Raw genomic sequence first — 22,017 nt, 5'->3', positions numbered from 1 at the left:
TGCCCCTCCATGCCATTACCCCCACGTTACACACATACATATACACACTCACACCTCCTGACCCCCCCCCTGCACCTCCACCAGATGGACCGGTCGAACTATCTCCCACTACCAAGAGCGACTATCCACCCATTTGGCATAGATGGATCATCGGCCGATCAGCTTTTAATATACATGCTAAAACAAAACTCACGAATGTCCCGAATGAGACGGTTGCAAAGTGTGAGCGTGTGAGTGGCGAGTCTGTTTGTCTGTGAGGGTCAGTCCACAAAGAGAAGCCCCCAAAAGAGAGCTGTCTGCCTTCGGTCCCTGGGGCCTGTCAAGAGGGATAATTGATGATGTTTTCATTACAAGGTGTGGGGTAATGTGGGGGTTGGAGCACAGTATGTGTGTGTGTGTGTGTGTGTGTGTGTGTGTGTGTGTGTGTGTCTGTCTGTAGTGGGGGTAGGCAGGTTGACTCAGCTGCCTCCTCTTTGACACCAACCACTCCTGCGATTGGTACGGACAAGTCATTGCTTCCAAATGCCCTCGTAGAAACACACACACACACACACACACACACACACACACACACACACACACACACACACACACACACACACACAGCCCATAGCCAATTCTATTCCCGGAGATAAAGTATCTGAAAGTGAATAAAAATGCTGAGACTAAGTTGAAGTTGTTCTCTTGTTTTCCCTTGCCGCTCTGTCTCGTCAGTGTCACGCCAGGCCTTTGGCAGATCTGTCCATCCGTCTGTCGTCTCTTAGGACCTCTTTGAAATCCTAATGCAGTGGCGCCTAAGATTCTGACTGCCACTTAGATTAAATTAAGACCTAATCGGAGACACCAGGCCACATAGGCCACTATATTACTTTAGTATCAAGATGGACATCAAGACTTTGTTGTCATTTATGAATAAATGAATGGAAACACATAAAAAGTCAGCTGATGTTCTTCTAAGCTGGCTCACTGATGTCTTGTCAAAGCTATTAACAAGGCGTCCTGGTGGCTTGGATGGTCAGTTTGAAATGATTTCTCATGAAAAACTTAATTTGTGCAGCAGATGACTAAGACAAACAAGTCTAACAACAATCACAGGACAGCTGTAGTCATTAAATGTGAAAAAATACATGTAATGCTGTGGTGTTCTGGATTCATTTCAATATTTGTACCGCATGTCTCCCCTGGTTCCTTCTTATCACTATAACTTGGTAATGAAGATGAAAGTGTCCAGAAATAGCCTTCGGTTGTGAGTATGAAGATAAAACCGCCCTTTCAGAAACGGGCTGCCGTGGTGGGGTCAGGGTTTCCGCGGGTGACCAGGGTGCTGACACATCCAGGCTCCAGCAATAAACAGCTGAAGAATAATGGCGTCCGAGGTAATGGCGAACTCTGACCTCAAGTTGTTGTTTTTTACCCTGCCTTCTGTTGTTTAGATGATCTCGTTTGTGTTCTGTAAGCTGAGAAGTTCAGGAATTGCGAAGCCCTCAGTTTACAGCGCGAGGCAGTACATTTTCAGCAGAATTTTCATGGATTATAAAGTTGCTGTTCAATCCTGACTTAAACCACTGACATACAAGAGAAATGATCTTGCCTCTAATGTGTAGGGCACCTATCTATCCATCCATCCATCACCTCCTCTCACCCCCCCTGTGCACACCCGGTCTAGATGCCCCCACCCAAAAGGCCCACGACAGCAAGGCTCCTGGCCTCCTCTGCCAGCGCAGAAATGAATTATATCGCTTTTCACACCTGTTTCTGCTCAAACCCCCACTGCACGCTGCTGTGTTGAGAAAAAAAAGAAAGAAAAAAAAAGACATATCCAAGAAAAGAGGGGGGGAGAGGGTGGCGCTCCCCCAGCTCGGCTACATCTGCGTACGCAAGCGGTTAAATTAGACTCTAATTGTATTAACGGCGGATTATGCCTTCCAGTTGGATTTTTTTTATACTCTCTCTCTCTCTCTGTGCATTTTACACATTTTAAGGGGAGAAAGGAGGCGGGGGGAGAGAAAAAAAAAAAAGCAGCTCATTGAGGGTTTGCGGGTTGGCTTCTTTTATGAGCTGCGATCACGGCTGCCCCTCGTTACACTGCATCTGTGTACAAATAGGAGGGGAGGAGAGCCAGAATGAGAGAGTGTTAGTGATAATGTGTATGAGAGTGTGTGTGTGTGTGTGTGTGTCCCGGTCTGTGAGTACACCAATGCTAACACTCCAAATGCCAAACCCCCTCCTGCCTACCCTTCCTCTCCACACACACGCGCACACACACACACACACACACACACACACACACACACACACACACACACACACCTACTTCAGTTTAGCAGGGCAACAATCTAAATGGGAATACGGGTGGTGTGTGTGTGTGTGTGTGTGTGTGTGTGTGTGTGTGTGTGTGTGTGTGTGTGTGTAGCGGGGAGGCGGGGGTGAATTCCATCTAATTACTCTATCACATAATTTCACAAATTGCCTTTTCATAGGGGAGTGGAGAGCAGAGCACAGGGCGCGTTGGGGATTTGAGGCCTGAGCTTTCATTTACTACTCATTTCTTGTTAAATTAAACAAGAAAATACCATTTGTGTGGAAGGGGTGGGAGGTGGTGCAGGCAGGGGGTGGATTCCAACTGAACAATGTGACGGGTGGAGGAAACAGAGATTGGATAGCAGCTATTATATCTCTTTGGTGTAGCAATGAGGTAGCCCAGTCAGTTATGCAATAGGTTTAGAATTGATTTTACAACTTAAACTATTCTGTCAAACAACTTGTATTGTTATTTCTGGGGAAATGTCATCATCCACATGTTTAAGCACGTCCTTGCTGATGTCAAGCACGTGTAGAAATGAGAGAAAGGCCGATTTCTGTTATCAAACATCCCATCGAGTCAGTCCATAAAACCAGCTGATAACTAGTAGCTGTAACATATGTTTAATAATGGGATTTATGATGAACACAAACATCAAAATGAGATGAGGACACGAGTGGAAAAAGCCCTCCCCTCTCCTTTAATTTGGTTCGCTACCAAGTTTACAGCTGCATGTCAAGCTGGCAGTGACCTGCACGGTTCGGCCGTTGGTGACAGGCGGTAAACGCTAATGTTTTGAAGTCTCTCCAAGTCAACACGGCCAAAATTCTTCCAATGAACTTGTCCCACAAGCGTTGTCAACAACATATGAGCTCATTGGGTGTGTTGGAGAGAACTCAGTGAGCTGCAACTCTTGTCATCATCACAAATTCAATGCCACTGCTCTATCTGTCAATTCTGCCCATCACACAACAGATAGAAGCATACTTCCCAGGTCCCTTTTCTATACCTGGTACCTCTTGCCAACCTGCATATATCTACAAAACTCTGGCTTTGACCAATGTTCTGATAAAACCAGCAATCTGGGGAGTTAGAAGTTTCTCTGTTGTTGCTTTGAAATGTTTGCCTTTTTCTCCTGGAACAAGACAGGAAATTAGCATCCTTGATGGATAAGTGAGCAGAAATGTTTTCAAAACAACACAAAAAGAAAAACCAGCAGTGTAAATGCCACCTACCACCTATCCTGCTGGTGCACTCGCAGCCTCACTTTGCCACCCACCTTCCCCTTCCGCTTCGGTACAATGAGAACTCCCCTGAGGGTTCAAGTGTGAGGGCGAATAACAAAAATCCAAACTTCCACTATAGTGTGTTCTCTTCTATTATGTACAACAGACCCTGACTCACTTATTCAGGTTTGTGTGCCACATTACTGTGTGATGATGTGTCTGTGTGTGTGTGTGTGTGTGTGTGCACGGACGCATCCCTGATTGCCTAATTGGCATTGTGTCTATCTCTAAGAGGCCAGACTCACATCCTCCATCCCTCTGCGACACAAAGACAGAGCAGCTGATGACGATGCTCTGAGCCTGGACCAGCCGGCCGAGCATAGGTTGGTACCAACACAGACCGAGACGCACACTACCAGTGTAAGAGATACTGTAAATGTTTTTGCGTTGGAGGCGCGATGTGTAGCATACGTAAACACCGACATATGCTGATTAAATTAATAGTGACACTGAAGAATGATCAGTGTAAACAAATGAGACCACAGCAAGCATCTATCTGACACCAGTGGTATTGTTAATGCCAGTGTTTCTCAAAATTCAGACCACATTTCCTGTAAACAAAGATGCTGCTCCTCTCTCTGGCTGGGTTTCATTTCTGTTTGGCTTCACTGAAGAGGACAAACACATTGGAAGTGATTTTTCCATCAATTTTTTCAGTTTACTTCAGAGATTTAAAAGCAGTTTGCACCGAAAGAGCAGCATCCTTTTTCCTGTTTTGTGCCATAAAGTAATATACCCATATGTGCCATTGTATGCCTGCATGTGCATGACATATTTAGCTCCCCCTTTCTCTTTTGCCTGGGAGAAGAAAAAAAAGTTGATGGATCCTCCTTATCCCCCTCTTCACCTCCTCACCTTCTTCTCCTCACCCTGCTCCCTTGGCACTCACTTATATCCTTCCCACTGTTTGAGATCTAACAGGGTAGAAGCCTCCCATAAGCCCGACTCACGGTGTAATATGACACAGGAGGTGTGTTGCTGAGTGTGTGTTTCACCAGGCATGTGTGTGCTGAACTGTATTTCCACAGACAGGATGTGTGCATGTTTCAAACACCTTTCCTCTGTGGCCCCGAAGGTTTTGGAGGTGTACGGGCTGAGGTCAGGGAGTTGGAGCAAGTGTGTGTGTGTGTGTGTGTGTGTGTGTGTGTGTGTGTGTGTGTGTGTGTGTGTGTGTGTGTGTGTGTGTGTGCAGGGTGATGGGAGAGCTGGTGGTTTATGAAGGAGTTGGTGAGGGTCAGATGAAAAAGAGGAGAGCACAAAAAAGAAACAAAAAATATAAGAAGTCTTGTCATGAGATGTGTGTGTACAGTATGCCGTGCACACATACACACTATCTCTGCCTAAATGTCAGTTTACAAAGTGAAAAAAGTTCCCCCAATTTGCCACTAACTGTTGGAAACCAAGGAAGGTGCTACACAATTCATACCATCAACGTCAAAGATAGGAAATAAATAAATAAAAAGTTGAGCCCATGCAATATCCATAATCCAACAACCAAAATTACTTTCCTCAGCATCCTCCCTGTTGGCTTGTGCAATTCAAACCAACACCCACTCAGTCAAACTGTATCATGTTCTCCACAAACTCCTGACACAGGCAGAATGTGTATGACGCAAGGCTCCGTCAAGTAGTTTTGAAACACATTTCCTGAGCAGAGCTGTAGATTCGAAGTACGATTAGAAAGTTGAATAAACACAGTAAAGATGTAACTATTTTAATCTATTTTCAAAAAGCTGTACACATGAGCTCTATTGAAGATGCAGTTTTAGTTAATGGAAGTTGAAGTTCTGTCAATATCTTGTTTGTATTTCACCCTGATTTTCTTTGGAAGCATGGTCATGGATTTGATCCCGTTTTATATGCTCGTCTTGTGAAGTCAAACTGGCCTAAAATTCAGCCTGATTTGATTTTTTTTTTTTTACATTTGATACATTTATTGAAACCATGGGAAAAATCAAAGATGTGGGTGGTGAGGTCTGGAACCAGAGTTCAGTTGAATCTGTTACATATTTGTCTATTTGTAAATCAACATGTCAGCAACATTTCAAGTCTCTGGAACAGGTTTTCAGGCCATTTAAAAAAAAAAAAAAGGATGCCTTTGACTGGATTCTCAGAATAGACGAACACAGCAAAGCTTCTGATCCTTGACAATTATAGAACTACAAACTCCTTAAGTTTAGAAGGTCAGTAAGTGTGAGCACAAGTCATTTTCTCAAATGCATTCATATGAAATGAGGAAAATGTTATCCTCTCAGTCAGTAAGATGTACCGATACATTCAAATAACACTGAAAGGTTTGATCTTATGAGACTAAAAACAGTATATTGTTATTCAACTAAACAGAAACAGGTTTTAATTGAACCTCTTCCTTCTTTCCTTTGATAAGTATTAAGAGATTTTAATAATGTAAAGCAATGCTGACTGTGACTGGTGAATTGATCTTGTTTAAAATAGTATTTACTGAACTAAGACAGCTTTCCACGCACTGTTGGCGCCCTTTTAACACTCCCATTTGTATCTTCTGGTGTCAAAATACATTTTTCCCACACTATCTCTCCAAACAATTTGTGATGCCGTCAGATGGTGCTAACAGCACTTGTATTCTCTGCTATAATTGAGGAAAAATATAGCCAAACCACAGGCCTTTGCAGCATCCCAGGCATCTGTTAAATAATGACAGATTTGTTCTTAATAAGGTTCATCTATGTATGTGCAGTTATGGCCGGGGGCGTCTCTCCTTGGCTTCAACCTTATTCAGTTTCAGCAGATGAGGAGCGAGAACGCAAGCTGCAGAGATCGCCGGCAGATTACACAGGCCTGTGTCTTTGAAGTGTTCCCCGTACGAACCGGGATACACTGTGGAGAAGAGGGGTGGGGTGAAGGGGGGGGGGCTTTGGTGGTGTGCATGTGAGTGGCAGTGAGTGTCTCAGTGTACGTGTGCTCTTTTGTGCGGCGGGCAAGTGTGTTGCAAGTGTGCCGAATAAGAAAGGAGAAGAGCTACAAAATGTTTGTGGCTGTGCGCGAGTGCAACAGCCCATGGCTCTGACTAGAAGTTCAGCGTGCACACGTGATGTGAAACCGAGAGCAATCGAGAGCAAATGTCACTTCGCTGAACTCACTGTTAGGTGCTGGAAGAGCCACGCTCTCATGATGTTGGTGGCCACCTTTGGGAAAATCCCTCTCTTCTTGTTGCGTTTCTTTTCTTTATCCGGGTCATCGTCATCCCCCGTGCTCGGCGAAGCCACGCTGTTGTCCATGCCATCACCTGTCACATGACAAGGAACAGGAAGCGACAGCGGAGATCAGACGCACAGTTTGTTTACTTCCTGCATTTGATGCGCCTCCGCGTTCAAAGGGAATAAATAAGATTTCGAAGGAATTCTGGAGGGCTTTGTATGCACAGACGGAGGGGTATAGAGACACAACAATGGCAAGCAGAGAATGGCTGGAAAACAGCACCTCATAAATGCATTCATTTTTAATACATTTATAAATAACCCTGCCTTTCATTTTTCTCCCCCCCCGTCACTTGAAAACACAGCGAGCGCTTGCATCTTTCCGTGAGAAAAGAGAGGGAGAAGGGGAGCACAAAGGACTTGTAAGGTCGCATTTCCCCACTCTCCTCTTCAAGCCCGCGCAGAATTGAAAATGACAGAGAGATTTAGTCTTTATTATCCTGAGGGGAAAATAGTTATTGATGCGTCGCCCCGCCGCATTCTGCCATTTTACCTAAGGTGGAAAGAGTAACACGGCACTACAAAAGGCTAGGTTGCGAGGAGGGGGAAGGCAGAAAATAAAAGGAAAATAGGTGGAAAAAAGGAAGTCGGAGGCAAAAAAAACAGCGCCAACAAAGATAGCTGCTTTTCATAACAATGGCGTCATGGCTGCTTACAGCAACCTGTAGGGCTTCGATAAGACTCTATTAAGGCCAGTTAACCTCACCTTAGGGGAACACCGAGACAGCTCCGAGTATCTGAGCGCTGAGAGAAAAAAGTGAAAGGGGAAGGCGCTCCACGGGCCTTTTCTCTGCATTCAGACTCAACAACATGCACCCATACGTACACAATCCAACACACACACACACTGCACATATTGGAAAAACACCCAATTGCTGTACGTATTCTGCGCAGATCCGCTGGAGAGAAACAGACTCTTCCCATCTGTGGCTGTGAAAAGCCTAATTGTTATTATCATTATTCAAAAATGCGAGCCACCCTCAATGAAGATGGTAATCATAATAGAAACATGAGGTGAGGTAAACAAGTGGCACCCTCACTGCTGGAAAGATTTCAGCGGAGAAATAACTGACTTTTGTCCCGTATCGCCTCTCTCAACTGGAAGTGAGGGGAAGTAAAAAAAAGAAAAAATAAAGCAGTGCACAGAATTGGATCCAGTTATTTATTGATTACACACAAAGCACTTCTAAAGCTTCTAGGTCTATTCACTGTGGAAGGAGTAGATAACTGCACCGAAGCAGGCCCGCGCTCCACTAACTTGCAGAGGGCGACACCCAGCACCTAGCTAAACCCTAAGCCCCGATTCATCGATAATTAATGGGGATGTTGGCGCTAATCCGGTTGGAGATGACTTTTTTCCAGCCTGCCACATCAGTGGAATAATCAAGGGCCTAAAACCCAGGCCTTTGCTCCCCATTACCTCAGGCAAAAGAATTCCTGAAAGCATGCCTGGAGGGCACCTGAATTATATACACCATTAGGAGAGAGAGGCTCTCAACGATCCATACGAAACAACACTCCTGGCTCGCCCTCGCTTTCTCTCTACGAGTGCTCGAGCAGAAGGAAATACATATGCACACATATTGAAGGCTTTTTAATGAACCTCGTGTGGAAGTGGAGGTGACACTATTAAGGGTGGGGGAGGGACAAAACAAGAAGCAGCTTTTCAGAGATTGGGCGGTACTGATAATGCACATATGTAGGTAAAAGCTGCTGCTACGGGTTGGGCTGATGTAACCTCCCCAGAAGATAAAAAGGTTTGATTCTGGAAATAGCCATATGACAGGTGGAAGTCATTTTTATATCAACAAATCAATGACTTATCCTATAAAAAAATACAGATAAAAAAAAAAAAAATGCCGATGAAATTCCCAGAGCTGAACATGATGTTGTCAAATTCATGTTTTCCACTTTCCAAGTTGAAAACCAAAAGATATTAAATTTACTGTAAAGCTGTCAAACAAAAAAGCAGCAAATCCTCACACCTGTCAATGAGACCTAGTTAATCATAGTTTTTACATAACCATTAATCAATAAAGGTTGTTGAATGACTCGTCCATTAATTGATTAACTAACCATTTCAGCTCTACGCTCACACAAACGCACACATACATACATGTGTGTGCCTTTCATCCTTCTCTCTGCCCTGAAACACACTCGCATTGCAGGCTTCGGTTACATCATTAGCCTGGGACAAATGCAGCCTGAGCTTAACAAGTGAGTTTTTTTCTTCCTACTGTTTCAGGGCTAAAATACACCCACCCCTCCGTCGTCTCTCTTCCTCTCCACATCTCTCCGCCTGGTGGAAAAGAGGGGTGAGCCGAGCCGAGGCCCTGTAATCTAAGACCAGATTTTCATTGGAAGCAAATGCTTTCAATCCGTTGTAAAGACCGGCTCATGTTCAGCAAAGCCTACAATAACAAACCTAGGGGCTTGTCCCATGCGAGTTGGGAAAACAGAAGCAAAAGGGCCGGAGTACCAGCTCAGAGCGCGAGTGAGTGAGTGAGTGAGTGCGGGAGTCAGTATGCAGGCATGTGGGTGAGCAGGAAAGCTCAGGGAAGAGGTGAGGTATCATGAGAAGCATGAAGAAAGGGGAAACAAGAGAGTGTATGCAGAGAAAAAGTAATACAAGTGTGTATTCTGGGTGCGTTGCCTATCTCTCGCTATAATTTTTGTCGCCCATAACCCAAGAGCCAGACAGGAAGACACGAACACCTCCCCAATATTCATTTCCTTCCTATGCCTTACCTATACCGCTAAGTCTGACCTGTAGACACTTACTTTACCTGGAAGGGGGGAAAAAAAAAAAAAAAAAGGGAGGAGGGCTGGAAAACGGCCGTCAATTTTATTGGCATTTCCATTTTCAGTGCAATTGGATACCAATCACCTCGACAAGGTCTGGGGGCTAATATCTGCTTTTCTTTAACCCCAGCGAGCGATGGAAATGTGGGAGGTGGGAGAGGAGAGGAAAAAGGCTGGCAGTGAGGAAGGGTGAAGCAGGAAAGGTGTTGAAGCTGTGTCTGGCAGCCATGTTTGGGAAATGTCAACCGTGTCAGAGAGAGAGAGAGGGGGGGGGGGGGGGGGGGGTAAAAACGGGGGAAAGAAAGAGACCGAGATAGTGATAGTGAAGGAAAAGAGGGAGAAGGAGGGATTGTGGAATATTCATCGTGGTTGAAAAGGAGAGAATGAAAAAGTGGAAGCTCAAACTCAAGCCACTGACGGACGCAATGAAGAGGGAGAAAATAATGGGTAGAACAGGGAAGCGACGCTGTGGCACACTGGAGTTAATCAGTTGAAAAAAAAAAAATCATACAGAACAGTCAGTTGCTGTAATGCAGATATTTCTTTTTTTTTTTCTTCGTTGGCCTCTGAAGCTCATATTTCCAAACACCAAACAGAGAAGTTATCACGAAAGCTCTTCCAAAATGGATAAATCTGTTGTAATTAATGTGTCATGGGTTCTTTGACATCATATTGTGGTACACTCTGTTCTCCAATTTGCTTTGTAGTCAAAGAGATGTTCTCATTACTGGGTTAGCATGTGACGCACATCTGCAATGCACTTGTCAACTGATGCTTGTCGCCCATGCTGAATGCATTGTAAAGGACAAAATGTAATGCGAAAGGGATGTACAGTAACAATCTGGGGAGCGAATATTGTAAAATTGTTGCTTTACCTGGGAGTCGGCACGTACTGATGCTCGGGAATATTTGACATTGCTGTTTCCTCACGTGTGCGTGTTGCCTTCAAGGGTGATGACGCAAGCATCTTCAGCAAGCCCGACGGACCAAACGTAAACATTTTTTTGTGCTTTTTAGTTGCTCGAACTGGCTGAAAACTTCTGATAGCGTGAGCACTAATTTCAAATTGATCTTAATGAGTGTAAAAAAAAAAAAAAAAAGACCTCAGTGACATCACGGTCAGTCTGTCAGCCAACCATTAAGCCTTATAGTTGGTCAGTCAGGCAGTCGTCGACTGTTATTCAGTCGACCAGTAAACTATAGTCAGCCAGTAAGCCAGTCTAGTCTATAAAGCCATAAAGTCAGTCAGCCAGGGAGCAAGTAAGTAAGTCCGTCATAAAGCCACCTTGTCAGTCAGGTGCTTATCGGTCGGTCGGTCAGTCAGTCAGAAAGCTACCCAGGCAGCCAGCTCGCCACTCAGCCAATGAATCAGTCAGTCTCTCTCCATGCACAGGCTGCCAGCCTTATTAGGAGCATCAGCAGGCTGTAACCCTGGGCTGCATGCATACAGCGCAGGGGAAGCTAAGCTAGCAAGCTCCAGTCTCCCCACAAGGAAAAGCCAGAGGCACAACTCTGGGCCCGGCCCACTGATCAGCCATGACAACGGTCTTTGCAACTAGTTAGAGGAGGGGGACGGGAGGAGGAAGAGGAGGAGGAAGAGGAGGAGGGATGGATGGGTGGGTGGGTGGGTGGGGTGAATCAATGCAGGACAGCGGGGGTGCATGTTTGTGTGTGAGGAATGTATGCATGCATGAATGTGCATTCGTCTGTATGTGTGCGTCTATCTCTGCCTTTCTCTATGCATGCGCGTTTGCAGTGTGTGTGTGTGTGTGTGTGTGTGTGTGTGTGTGTGTGTGTGTGTGTGTGGCAATTAGGAGCAGGCCACTGACTGGAAGGAGCCAGGGGCAGTTGAAATGCCCCGGGGCCAACCAAGGGAAGGAATATTTTATCAGTCCCCTCGCACGCTGTATACACAAATACACATTTGCACACAAACACGCGCGCACGCACACACACACACACACACACACACACACACACACACACACACACACACACACACACACACACACTGTGAGCAAACAGATAATGACGTAAAAATTTGGTGAGCTTTCTTCATGCATTTCTACTAGCTTCGTTAGCATTAGCTAAGCAGACACTTCTGCCCTCATTCAGGCCCTCGGTGGCTTTTATTTAAGCCTTTCTGCCACTTCATGTTTCATTCCTGCATTCCCCTCCTTCCTCCTTCATTACTTGTCTCCTCCTTCTCTCTTGTCTGTTGGACTGTGGGGGTTTGAATGAAGGGTATTTTCACAGTATCGGGGATGGAAGCGTGAAGCGTTGTTATCTTTCTTCTTTGTAGGATGTCTTTCTTTGTAAATCAAAACAGCAGAAAATGATAATTCACTAATTGAATATGGTTAAAAATTGAGATTAACATTTTTTTTATATCCTCAGTCTCTATGTTTTAATTCTACTTCTACTGAAGGCAAATTAAGCTCCCCCTCCTCTGTTTCTTCTTCCTCTCTTCTGTCTTTATCACATCTCGGCATCTCTCTTGTCTCAAGGCATACCCTGACATTATCAAGCACTATCTAGGCTAATCTGTTATGATCTGATTATGAACCATCTCTCAGCGTAACAGACACTGGTACTACCTGCCCCCCCCCTGTGCATGGGCACATGTGCCATTCTGAGGTGTCAGACATTTTTCTGCTGCCTGGCAAATTAACAGCCACGGACTCACCAGCCATTCATCTGCGAACAGAGATCTTGTCAGACACGTCGCTTCTAGCACAATGCGGGAGAATAATGACATTTAGCTTTCTAATCATTTTTCCTTTGTAGAAGCACTGCTGAGATGAGAAGGGTTATGAATATTAGCTTTGTGCCAGATGTCATGAGTGGGATCCTGTGTGAATCATTCGCAGATGGCTAAACGTTTTTTTGGAGGATACTGCGAGATGTTTTTGCAAGGTTTTATAGGCTGTGGACGGACTGAGAGGAAAAGGAGTGGAGACAGGTCTTCTGAGTTTATGACAGTGCATTTAGTGTAAGGGCTGTTTGTTGCAAAAGAAAGAGAGTGTGTCTTTCACTGAGTGACCTGGAGCTGATCTTTCATAGGCCACTCCTAGAGTTTCACACCCCAGAAAGCTCACATGACCCTGGGTTGGCAGTCCAGGCAAGGCCCAGGCCCCAGGGGCCTGCTATCCTGTTCCACATGGGATACACACATTTCATATTGGCAGGCGAGAAATTCATATACACACACACACTCAAAACATGATACACAAAGCGCACACACACGCACACACACTTGCTAATGTACATTGACTAAAGTGCTCTCCCTCTCACTCCTTTTTCTCTCTGGTACTCACACAGAAACACACACACTCTCTCGCACAAATACACACACATTACATTCCCAGAAATCCTCAGAGGGGTAAAGAAGGGCTCGCAGGAGGGAGGGAGAATAGAAAAAAAGTGGCGTTTATTGTATTCAGGCCATTCATAAGCTCTAGACTTGAGGGGAGGTGGGGTACAGCTGGGGGTTGCAGGCAGTGGGGGGTTCCCTTTGCATGGCTCTGGAAGCCCCTCCCACCTCCAAATATTCCGAACATGCAGGAATTCCTCACGACGCAATTCCCAAGTAAGGGCACATTTTCAAAAGCAGACACACACTTGACCATACTTGCATGCATCTATTTCCAAGGATCTTCCAGGAAGCAACTTACCAATAAAGTATTCTAAACCAACACATACACAGACACACACACACACACACACACACACACACACACACACACACACACACACTTCAATACAAAACGCTCTCTGTGACCAATGCTCTTTCTCCACCCTTTTATTCGCGAGGAGGAGGAGAGAGGGAGAGAAATCCCCACGACTATTCTACGGATAATGACATGCGATGTCGACAAAACAATATGGTTAGTCTAGACTTCCCTTCCTGCCTTCGCCAGAGAGACTCTCCAATGTTTTTAGATCTTTGCTCAAAACTCCAGCCACTACATTCCCATCACATCACTTTAAAGCATAGATTAATCTTTGTAGAACACACATTAGTCACGATATCATGAATAAATACATTGGATAAATTAGGCAGACATACATAGTTGTCATTAATACAAATAAAAATAAAAAAATGGGGCTTGCCAGGTAAACAATCAGGGGAGAGCTAAGTAATTGCTTCCTGTAATCAAAGACAATTCCATTGAAGTAATTACAGTAAATAACGAGTGCTTTGCAATAACAAAGCCAGTTACTTTAAATGATGACAGTTTTGTGGATCAACACTGACAGATTCAATAATGACAGTAACTGGTGAGTCATTTACAAGGGGTTATTTGTAATTAAAGCACACTGGAGACTTCTTGTTGTGAGAATCCGGGCCAAGTTTGGAGCAATTATTTCATTTGTGGTGATCTGATGAGGAGGGGATCAGGAAGTCAGACACAGGGAATGTGTTTAACTAACAACAAAAAAATATATTTATGAGTTAATTAAAAGCCTTTCAAAACCTCAGGTCTTTGAGATTTATGTGGCTTTTTGCTGGAATGGTTTGAGCGCATTGTTGTTCGTCTTCATCATATTGAATGCAGTGACATTCATGCATGCTTTCCCACGTGTTTCATATTATCATGTGTGATTTTGGCGTTGTGTAAAGACGGATATAGAAGAGTTATATAGATATATTGGATTGCCGATTCTACTGCTGATTTCTCTGTTTGAAAGTGATATCTTTTAGTTCTAAAGAAGCAGCCATGTGAATGCATCAAATCAGGCTGTGGGAATTGCTGGGTCTTTCTCACTGTTTTATGACATTTTAGAGACCAAATGATTAACCTTTTATAAAATATTGAATATTAGACCTGCGTTAATGGTCGATTTCTCCGTGTTGTGGCTAGGGGCATGTCCACTGTTGGCTACGAGGCTGGGAGGGATCAGGCCTGTTGACATAGCCATAGGTGATGGCAAAAATGTCAGTGTAAATGTGACTGCTCTCTCTGTGCCATTTTCCTCGCAAAGGGTCATCACCACAGGCTGCCTGACACGCTGGAAACTGCCTCGAGCCCAGGGCACCGACACGACATTAAACTGCAGTATGCCTCCACGCACAGAAGCACAGAAGCACAGAAAGAAAAACACACACACACAGACACACACACACACACACACACACACACACACACACACACACACACACACACACACACACACACACACACACGGACTGCCTTTTATTCCCACTTCCAGATCAGTCGAGAGAGAAAGAACGAGAGAGAAAGAGACAGACGGTACAAGCTAAAATGAAAGTGTAGGGCGATGAATTCACCCTTTCATGTTGAGCACTTTTGCTGTGTAACTATTGATTTTTCCCCTCTTGCCTTTGTTATGCCGTTTTCTTTTTTTTCTAACCTGAAGATAGAGGGCTAGACTCAGTTCAAATGGGAGCACTTGTGAGGGGGGCCCACAGATTCTTCGCCTCAGTGAAGGGAAGTCCTCAGACACACACACACAAACACAAACACACAAAACGGTATAAGATTCCTTAAATTGTGTCTATTTTGCCGCTTTCTCATTCTTAACTCTCTCAATTGTTTCGCTGCCTCTCGGATGGCTTTTGACACCTTCGACTCACCGAGCTTCAATCCGACTCAGCTCACAGCGAACGAACAGAGAGGGAGAGAGTCAAATGGACGATGGAAGGAGAGGGTAAGGGGGGGAAGGGATGGCAGAGAGGACAAGGACTATAACAAAAGCTGAGAGCACTTAACAGCACAATGGCACGGCGGTCCTTTCCAAAAGTCAGCTGATGTGCTGAAGGGCATTCCAAAGTCCTTCAGTGTAGTTGCGGGACAAAGAGAGGGAACCTTCAGATAATCTGAAGGAAAAACATCCTATTTGACTTTGTTGTGGATGAACATTGAGTTGATATATATATATTTTCAGCGTGAGAAACTAGATATAACTTGCTAACTAGAGGTTCAACAAACTCAAACTGAGTGCACATCTTTCTTTAAAGATCCGTTAACTTAGTTACAGTCATGGTATAATTTTTTTTTTTTTTGCCAAAATGAATTCCCTGAAAATACATCCTTTCAAAAGAGTTGTTTTAACAAGCCAAAGTTTGTGAAATTATATCTTGCAACACTAACTTGTTTAACTTCAACCAACCTATCAAAGCCACCATTTTAATGAACTGGCATTATGTGGAAACCCAGTCAGTTTTGTCTGCGATCATGCCTTCATGTTTGGGGTGTAGTTGCATCAACCGAGCAAACGTTTCCCAGTTTATTTTTCAGAGCTACCGCGTACAGCACTCGTCTGCATTTTTCCACAGGCTAACTATCTGAATGACACAGCCTCTGATAAACACTTTTAATACACACGGATTTTCCCACTCATGCTAACCTATCAGCGCCAGCCAAACTGCAGTCGTTAGATAATACTGGCACGCTAACCCTGCGCTAATAATAGCGCGTTAACTCCCAGTGAAGGTTTTTTTATTTTTTTTTCGGGGATAACAGAAGGTTTTAGTATTATGAGGGAGTATAATATGGTCTGTACCCACAAGCTCATGACACTGAAGGGGTGGTTAGGAAAACAAGATAAGTCATTATCAGAGCTGTAACCTACTCTGTTTCAATACCTGTTATTGTTGAGTCGGTGCATTTATATTCTAGGGTTTTAGCTGATTTCTTTCTTGGGTAAACAGAAGACAGGCTGTTGTGGTGACTGAGTGAATGGCGCTTTTAACTTAAAGACTCCTTCGTCATGCAATATCCACACTCAAGTGATCAAAACTCCCCTTTTACAAAAAAATGTTCAACACAAGGAACACTGTGTCTCTCCTTCCTCCTTCGTTGTCATGTCCTTGATAGGCACAGGATGTGGTGTTGTGGAGCTGTGGGGGATATGTAGTCCTATCAGCCAACCCATACGCAGCCCTGATAAGACTTTTAGGGACAGAGGAAGAGGAAGTGAGTGGGTTTACAGCGGCCTACTTCCTGTGGAGTGTGGGCCCATGTGGACGGGATTGATATGCCCCCCGCGGACGCCGGCGCTCTCGCCGCACAGTCCCACCAAGTCAACTTCCTGAAAGAGGCAGCCCACTCTGGAGAGTGACTTCCTGTAAGAGTATGACCTCTCTGCCGCTTAAGAGAATCTCAGTGGAACAAAGACCCGGGACTGCCCATGGGAGCTGGTGTGTACAATATCTTTATGCAGTTTGTGTGTGTGTGTGTGTGTGTGTGTGTGTGTGTGTGTGTGTTTAACACTGCCATTCAGGCCTCTACACGAAAGGTTATCACTAGTGAGAATCTCTGCCCCCAGTCCCTGCTCATCTCTTTGAGTTTCACTGGCTCGGAGCGAGAAGGGATGATCGGGTTACATCCAAATGTGTGCATTCACAAGTGTGCGCACCGCGAGTGGCAAGCTTTGTGTTGCTTTGCAAACACACAAAGTAAACGCCCATGTTGCCCTCCGGCCCACCCTGCTGCTGTTTATCTACAGGTATTTGTTATCTACCCCTCTTTTTCCTCTTTCATACTCCCTAAACTATTAGAAAAGCTTGCCGAGGTCTTTATCTCTCAGTCAAATCCCTACAGCAGGTATCCATGTCAAAAGGACCAACGGGAGGGGGCCTCTGGGGGCAGCATGTTTGGTCTGGGTCAGCCTTGGGTCAAGCTTTGGCCCAGTTGACTCACATTGAAGCCACTCTTTACCTCCAAATGACTGCATGCCAGGTTACTTGGGTTAACAACACGCCACTTTATGCTTTTAAGTGACATCACTGCCTAATCTGAGACAAATTATATGAACAGGTACGTGTTCAGCATAACTTTAACAGAATAAATAGACGCATTGTTTGCTGCAGGGATCAAATCTGTGACTAAATCACACAGCGAAAAGGTTCACCAATGCAAAATATCTGATGTTATGCACTCTTCCACTTTTAAATTAATGAACACCTGTGTATAGGCCTGGTTTGAGTGTTAGAAACAAGGGGGAGCTGCATGTGTCACATAAGGTTTATGAAAATAAGCCCAAACAAAAATTAGAGTAGCACCGGCCCATATCCCATAATAAAGAAAATCCACAGGGATGCAGGTTGTGACCAAAAATGGCGCTTCTGCTGGTGTTTTCCTGGCATGAAATTGGCTTTGTGTGGGTGTCGTTTGGAGAGCCGGCTGGTAAATTCTCCCCTTCTTTTGTTAGGGAAGGGGGGTTGGGGGGGGGGGGGCTCCGTGCATAATGGTCTTAGCCAGGGAGGTCTGGAACTGTGTCCATAAATTGAATTATTTCAATTTGAGGGAGAGAGTGAGAGAATAATGGAGAGTAGCTGTGAGAGTGTGTGTTGCATTTACATGTGAACATATGCATGTGTGTTGATGGAGAGAGAGAGAGCGAGAGAGAGAGACTCATTCGTATTCTTTGACAGGGGGGCGCATGTACAAGTGAGAATATAAACCAAGTTGCAGAAGATTACAGAAGAGGCCAAATGTTACCTTGCAGCTGGAAGCCAAAGTAATGGATAAAAAAAAAAAAAAAAAAAAGACTGCTGATTGAGACCACAACAACATTGTCCCGTGTGGACAGTACAGTATGATGTATCGTTCTATTCCTACAAAGAGATTAACTACACAAAATAAAAGCAAACTGTGACTATATGTTGTGATCAAGCCACCTCCCAACTTCATAAATGCTGAAACAACAGATACACGAGTGTGTTTGTGCGTATATGTGTGCATGTTTGTGTGTCGGGGTGAGAGTGGGGGTGGGGTGAAAATATTCCTGACACAATATAATCGGCAGGGGACCATATGGCAAACTGGCAGCAAGCTATTTATCCTTATCCTCTTTGGAGGCTAAAATTAGCACTTCGCTGTTTGTAGCTTTAAGCTGGACTCCAACCACTGTGATAGGGCTAATAATAAAGGGGGGGGGACAGTTCAGTTGGCACGGATATGCCACCTCCTCTACCTTCTTTTTCTCCCTCTTGCTTACTATCAATACCCCCTACTGTCTCCGTTTCATCTCCCTCTTTCAAGTCTTCTACTGTCATTTACCATTTTGGATTAAAAGCTCTAATTTTAAGACCAAATGAGCTAATGCTAAACTCACAGATATGAATTGTATTAATATCGTACAAGTGTTGCTTGAGCCAGGTTCCCCCAATAAGCCCATGTGTCAGGAAAGCCAGGATTTCCTGAACACGGACCCCCTTGGCTAGCTTAAGAGCGTAGGATGATGGGGCTAATCTCTTTATCAAAAGCTTAAATAAACGTTGGTGCTCCGTGCATGTGTGTGTGTGTGTGTGTGTGTGTGTGTGTGAGTTGCTTATTTGTGTGTATTCTTGTGTGTGCCAAGGGGCCAAACAATGCTTCTCCACTATACAAAGTGCTAAAGTCCTGTCTCTCTGCTCCCCCCCCTCCCTCCTTTCTCTTTCCTCTCTGCATAGAAGTGAATACCGAATGTTTCTTTTAAATATATCTAAATTTCATAGTCTATGAAAGCGTTCATTGCAACCTTTTCCTACATAAACAGTGGTAACATCCTCATGAAAAAAAAAGCTGATCTGGTCCCTTGCTCCTGTCATCCACCGGCAGAGGTGACTGCTTCAATTCTCCAGTCCTCTATTCTGCTATCAGGGTTTTCCCTGAAAAGTTAACATCTATCTGATCAGAGGCCTCCTGGGCCCTAAGCTCAGCTCCTTTTCAAGTGAGGAGGAGGAGGAGGAGGGAGACAGAGTCAGCAGTGAGAGGAATGAAAAGACAGAAGGAAGAGAGGAAGTTTAAGGTCGTTTTATGGGCCAGATATAATGTGTTGTGACACATCAGCGATGACTTGCTGTGATTTTACTGTCAGATTCCCTATGAACCTGTACTGCCACGATTAAGAACCGGGGCATTTTCAGTCTGTGAGCGCAGCTGTGTGTGTGTGTGTGTGTGTGTGTGTGTGTGTGTGTATGCGCGCGTGTGTGTGCACTGTGCATTTCTGAATTGAAAACAGGCAAAATAAGGAACCCAAACTGGTGACAAATTCCAAATTCGTCCCCATTTTGCACTATGACAAGATTTCTATGGCAAGAAAACAAGACCCTACACACACACACACACACACACACACACACACACACACACACACACACAAACACATGTAATTTCACAAGTGAATAAGCATGCTTCAAGTTTTTTTCCTATTCATTTGCATTACAAGTGCATTACCACATTTCAACTTGTTTACATTTGCAAATCAAAGCTTAAAACTTCATTCCCAAAAGGAGATATCCAGTAATTTCACAAAGTGGCATCTGCTTTCAGGACAGAATTACTCTAAAACGGTGCAAATTATGGAGCTTTGCACAGAAATAAACCTGGATGGAGTTTGCAATTGACAGTTTGACTTGAGAGTCACTGATTGAAAACATATAGAGATTATATGGGTAGAAGAACTCCTCTTATTATAATTTTCTTTTCCTGCAGACAGATAGAAAAAAGGTTGCAGATCAAATTTAGGGAAAAAAATAAAATAAAATAAAAAATCCTTTACCATTTTTACACATTTAACTTTTCTTGTCATCCCCACCCTGACACACAAGAGACATCTACAAGGCAAAAGGGGTGTGTAAATAGTATCTTTTAGCAAACACCAGTAATTAGATATAGGCATTTGGCATTCACACCAGTCACAAATTAAAGAAGAGCGCTTCCTGTAAACAGACAGTGAGAATGTGTCTACATCATTAGTGTGCCACAATTATAACATGGGAGCTAAAGATACATTTCCCTCCTGCTTGCATTCCCTCAGTGGAGCAAATGAAGTAGAAACTCTTTTTTTTTTTTTCCTCTTTTTTTCTTGGAGCAGCAGCAAACTACACGATCTGATCCAAGCGTATTTATGAGTGAAACAAGAGAGATAGAAGGCAACCGTAAGAAATAAAAGAAATGAGTGACACCAGTGTTGTCATTTCTGAACAGAACACATCCTAACCAAGCACCAAGGCTGAGTGAAGGCATGTGAGAGGCAGAGGGAAAGAGAGGAAGAGGGAGAAGCTACTTCGTGTGCATGCATGTTGTGGATGAATATGTATTTCATGTAAATTGTGCACACAAGGCATATTGTAATGGTCTGGACTAGACTTTGCATTTCTTTGGTCATGCAAACATGCCCACATGTAACCAACAGACAGACAGAGATGCAGACTAAGTGAATGCAAGGGAGATTTGAAGTAACAGAGAAAGGAGGAAACATTTTATTCACCTTCAAAATGTGCAAGGGTTTCCACTGAATAATATTATAGGAAGTCAGAAATGTGGGCATGATAAGAGCAAAGAGAGGGAAGGAGACAAAATGTACAAAAATGAGGATCACATGTTGAACGAATGTCGAAGAGTCAAGTGTGCTCCGAAACCTTATCAAATGGTTTTATGACTACAAGCTTCTCACACACAAGATGTTCACTCAAGCCAATAAAACCAAGCTTGAGAGGAGAGGAAGAGGAGAGGAAGAGGGGAGGAGACCAGAGGAAAACCAGAGGAGGGGAAATCACTTTGTTTACTCGTATTTCAGACCCTTTCTTCCTCACGACCTCGGCGGCTGTGTGACACCAGCCCTTAATCCTAAAAGCAAACTGGCCCCTCACTGTGGGAACCTAATACAATTTCCTCTTTTTTGAAAGGGGCAAACTCAGGGCACTCCGAGTTTGCTTATTGCCTACAAGGCAATAAAAAGTCATCAAGGGCTATCATTTTGTGCGAGGCGAGTCGCTGCGTGCTGGTTGACGCGTCAGCCGCGGCGATAAAGCGTGGTCATAAACATCTCAGCGAACCTGAGAGAGTGAGGTCGCGATTGGACGCCGAGAGGCCAGACATCTCTTTTTCCCAGGTAACCACAGATAATAATGTTTGAGATGCAGTAAATCCAGTTGAGACTGTATAAACATTGCTACTGGCAATGCCGAGTTGTTGTGGGATGTTTTCTCAAGGATGCAATTACACTTATGCCTTTCATATGTATATTTTTATGAACATGTGAACAGAAAGTTAGGTTTGTGACTCTGCAGATATTAATCTATTTCTTAACACATCGTCACATGCTTACACACACTTTAACCCCCCCCCCGAAGGGACATAGAGGGAGCTTGAGGTGGCCCGGCCTCAAGGCAAGTCGTGTTTGAGCCTCAATAGACTCCCAAACAAAACTCAGCAGCATTTAACACACTAATCAGGGCAAACTGCTCCGTCTTTCTCTTTTTCTTTATCACAACTGAATTTTCACACACATAAAGACACGCACTGCTCCAGTTAGCAGCAAAATGCTTTCACAGCATTCATTGTACGATTTTCCCCCTTCCTCCTTATCTCACATTTTGCTCTGTTTTCTTTCAGTATTTTTATTCCACTTTTATCTTCTTCCATGTTCTTTTTTT

The 22,017-nt window shown here is 44.2% G+C and overlaps 1 protein-coding gene across 2 annotated transcripts in view; it reads right to left on the bottom strand.

The window, feature by feature from the left end:
• The window catches only part of LOC138195141 (homeobox protein Meis1), an 82,195-nt gene that overhangs the window by 37,883 nt on the left and 22,295 nt on the right, over positions 1–22,017 (bottom strand). For both annotated transcript variants that reach the window (XM_069144248.1, XM_069144247.1), the window contains exon 8: positions 6,708–6,853. In XM_069144248.1, the coding sequence (XP_069000349.1) occupies positions 6,708–6,853 (146 nt within the window). The remainder of the gene's footprint in view (positions 1–6,707; positions 6,854–22,017) is intronic.

Source organism: Embiotoca jacksoni, unplaced genomic scaffold, assembly GCF_022577435.1.
Source record: "Embiotoca jacksoni isolate LCO1_2020_lvr unplaced genomic scaffold, fEmbJac1.0.p SCAF_12, whole genome shotgun sequence".
In the NCBI taxonomy this organism is placed as follows: domain Eukaryota; kingdom Metazoa; phylum Chordata; class Actinopteri; family Embiotocidae; genus Embiotoca; species Embiotoca jacksoni.
This window is presented reverse-complemented; position numbering and strand designations above follow the sequence as displayed.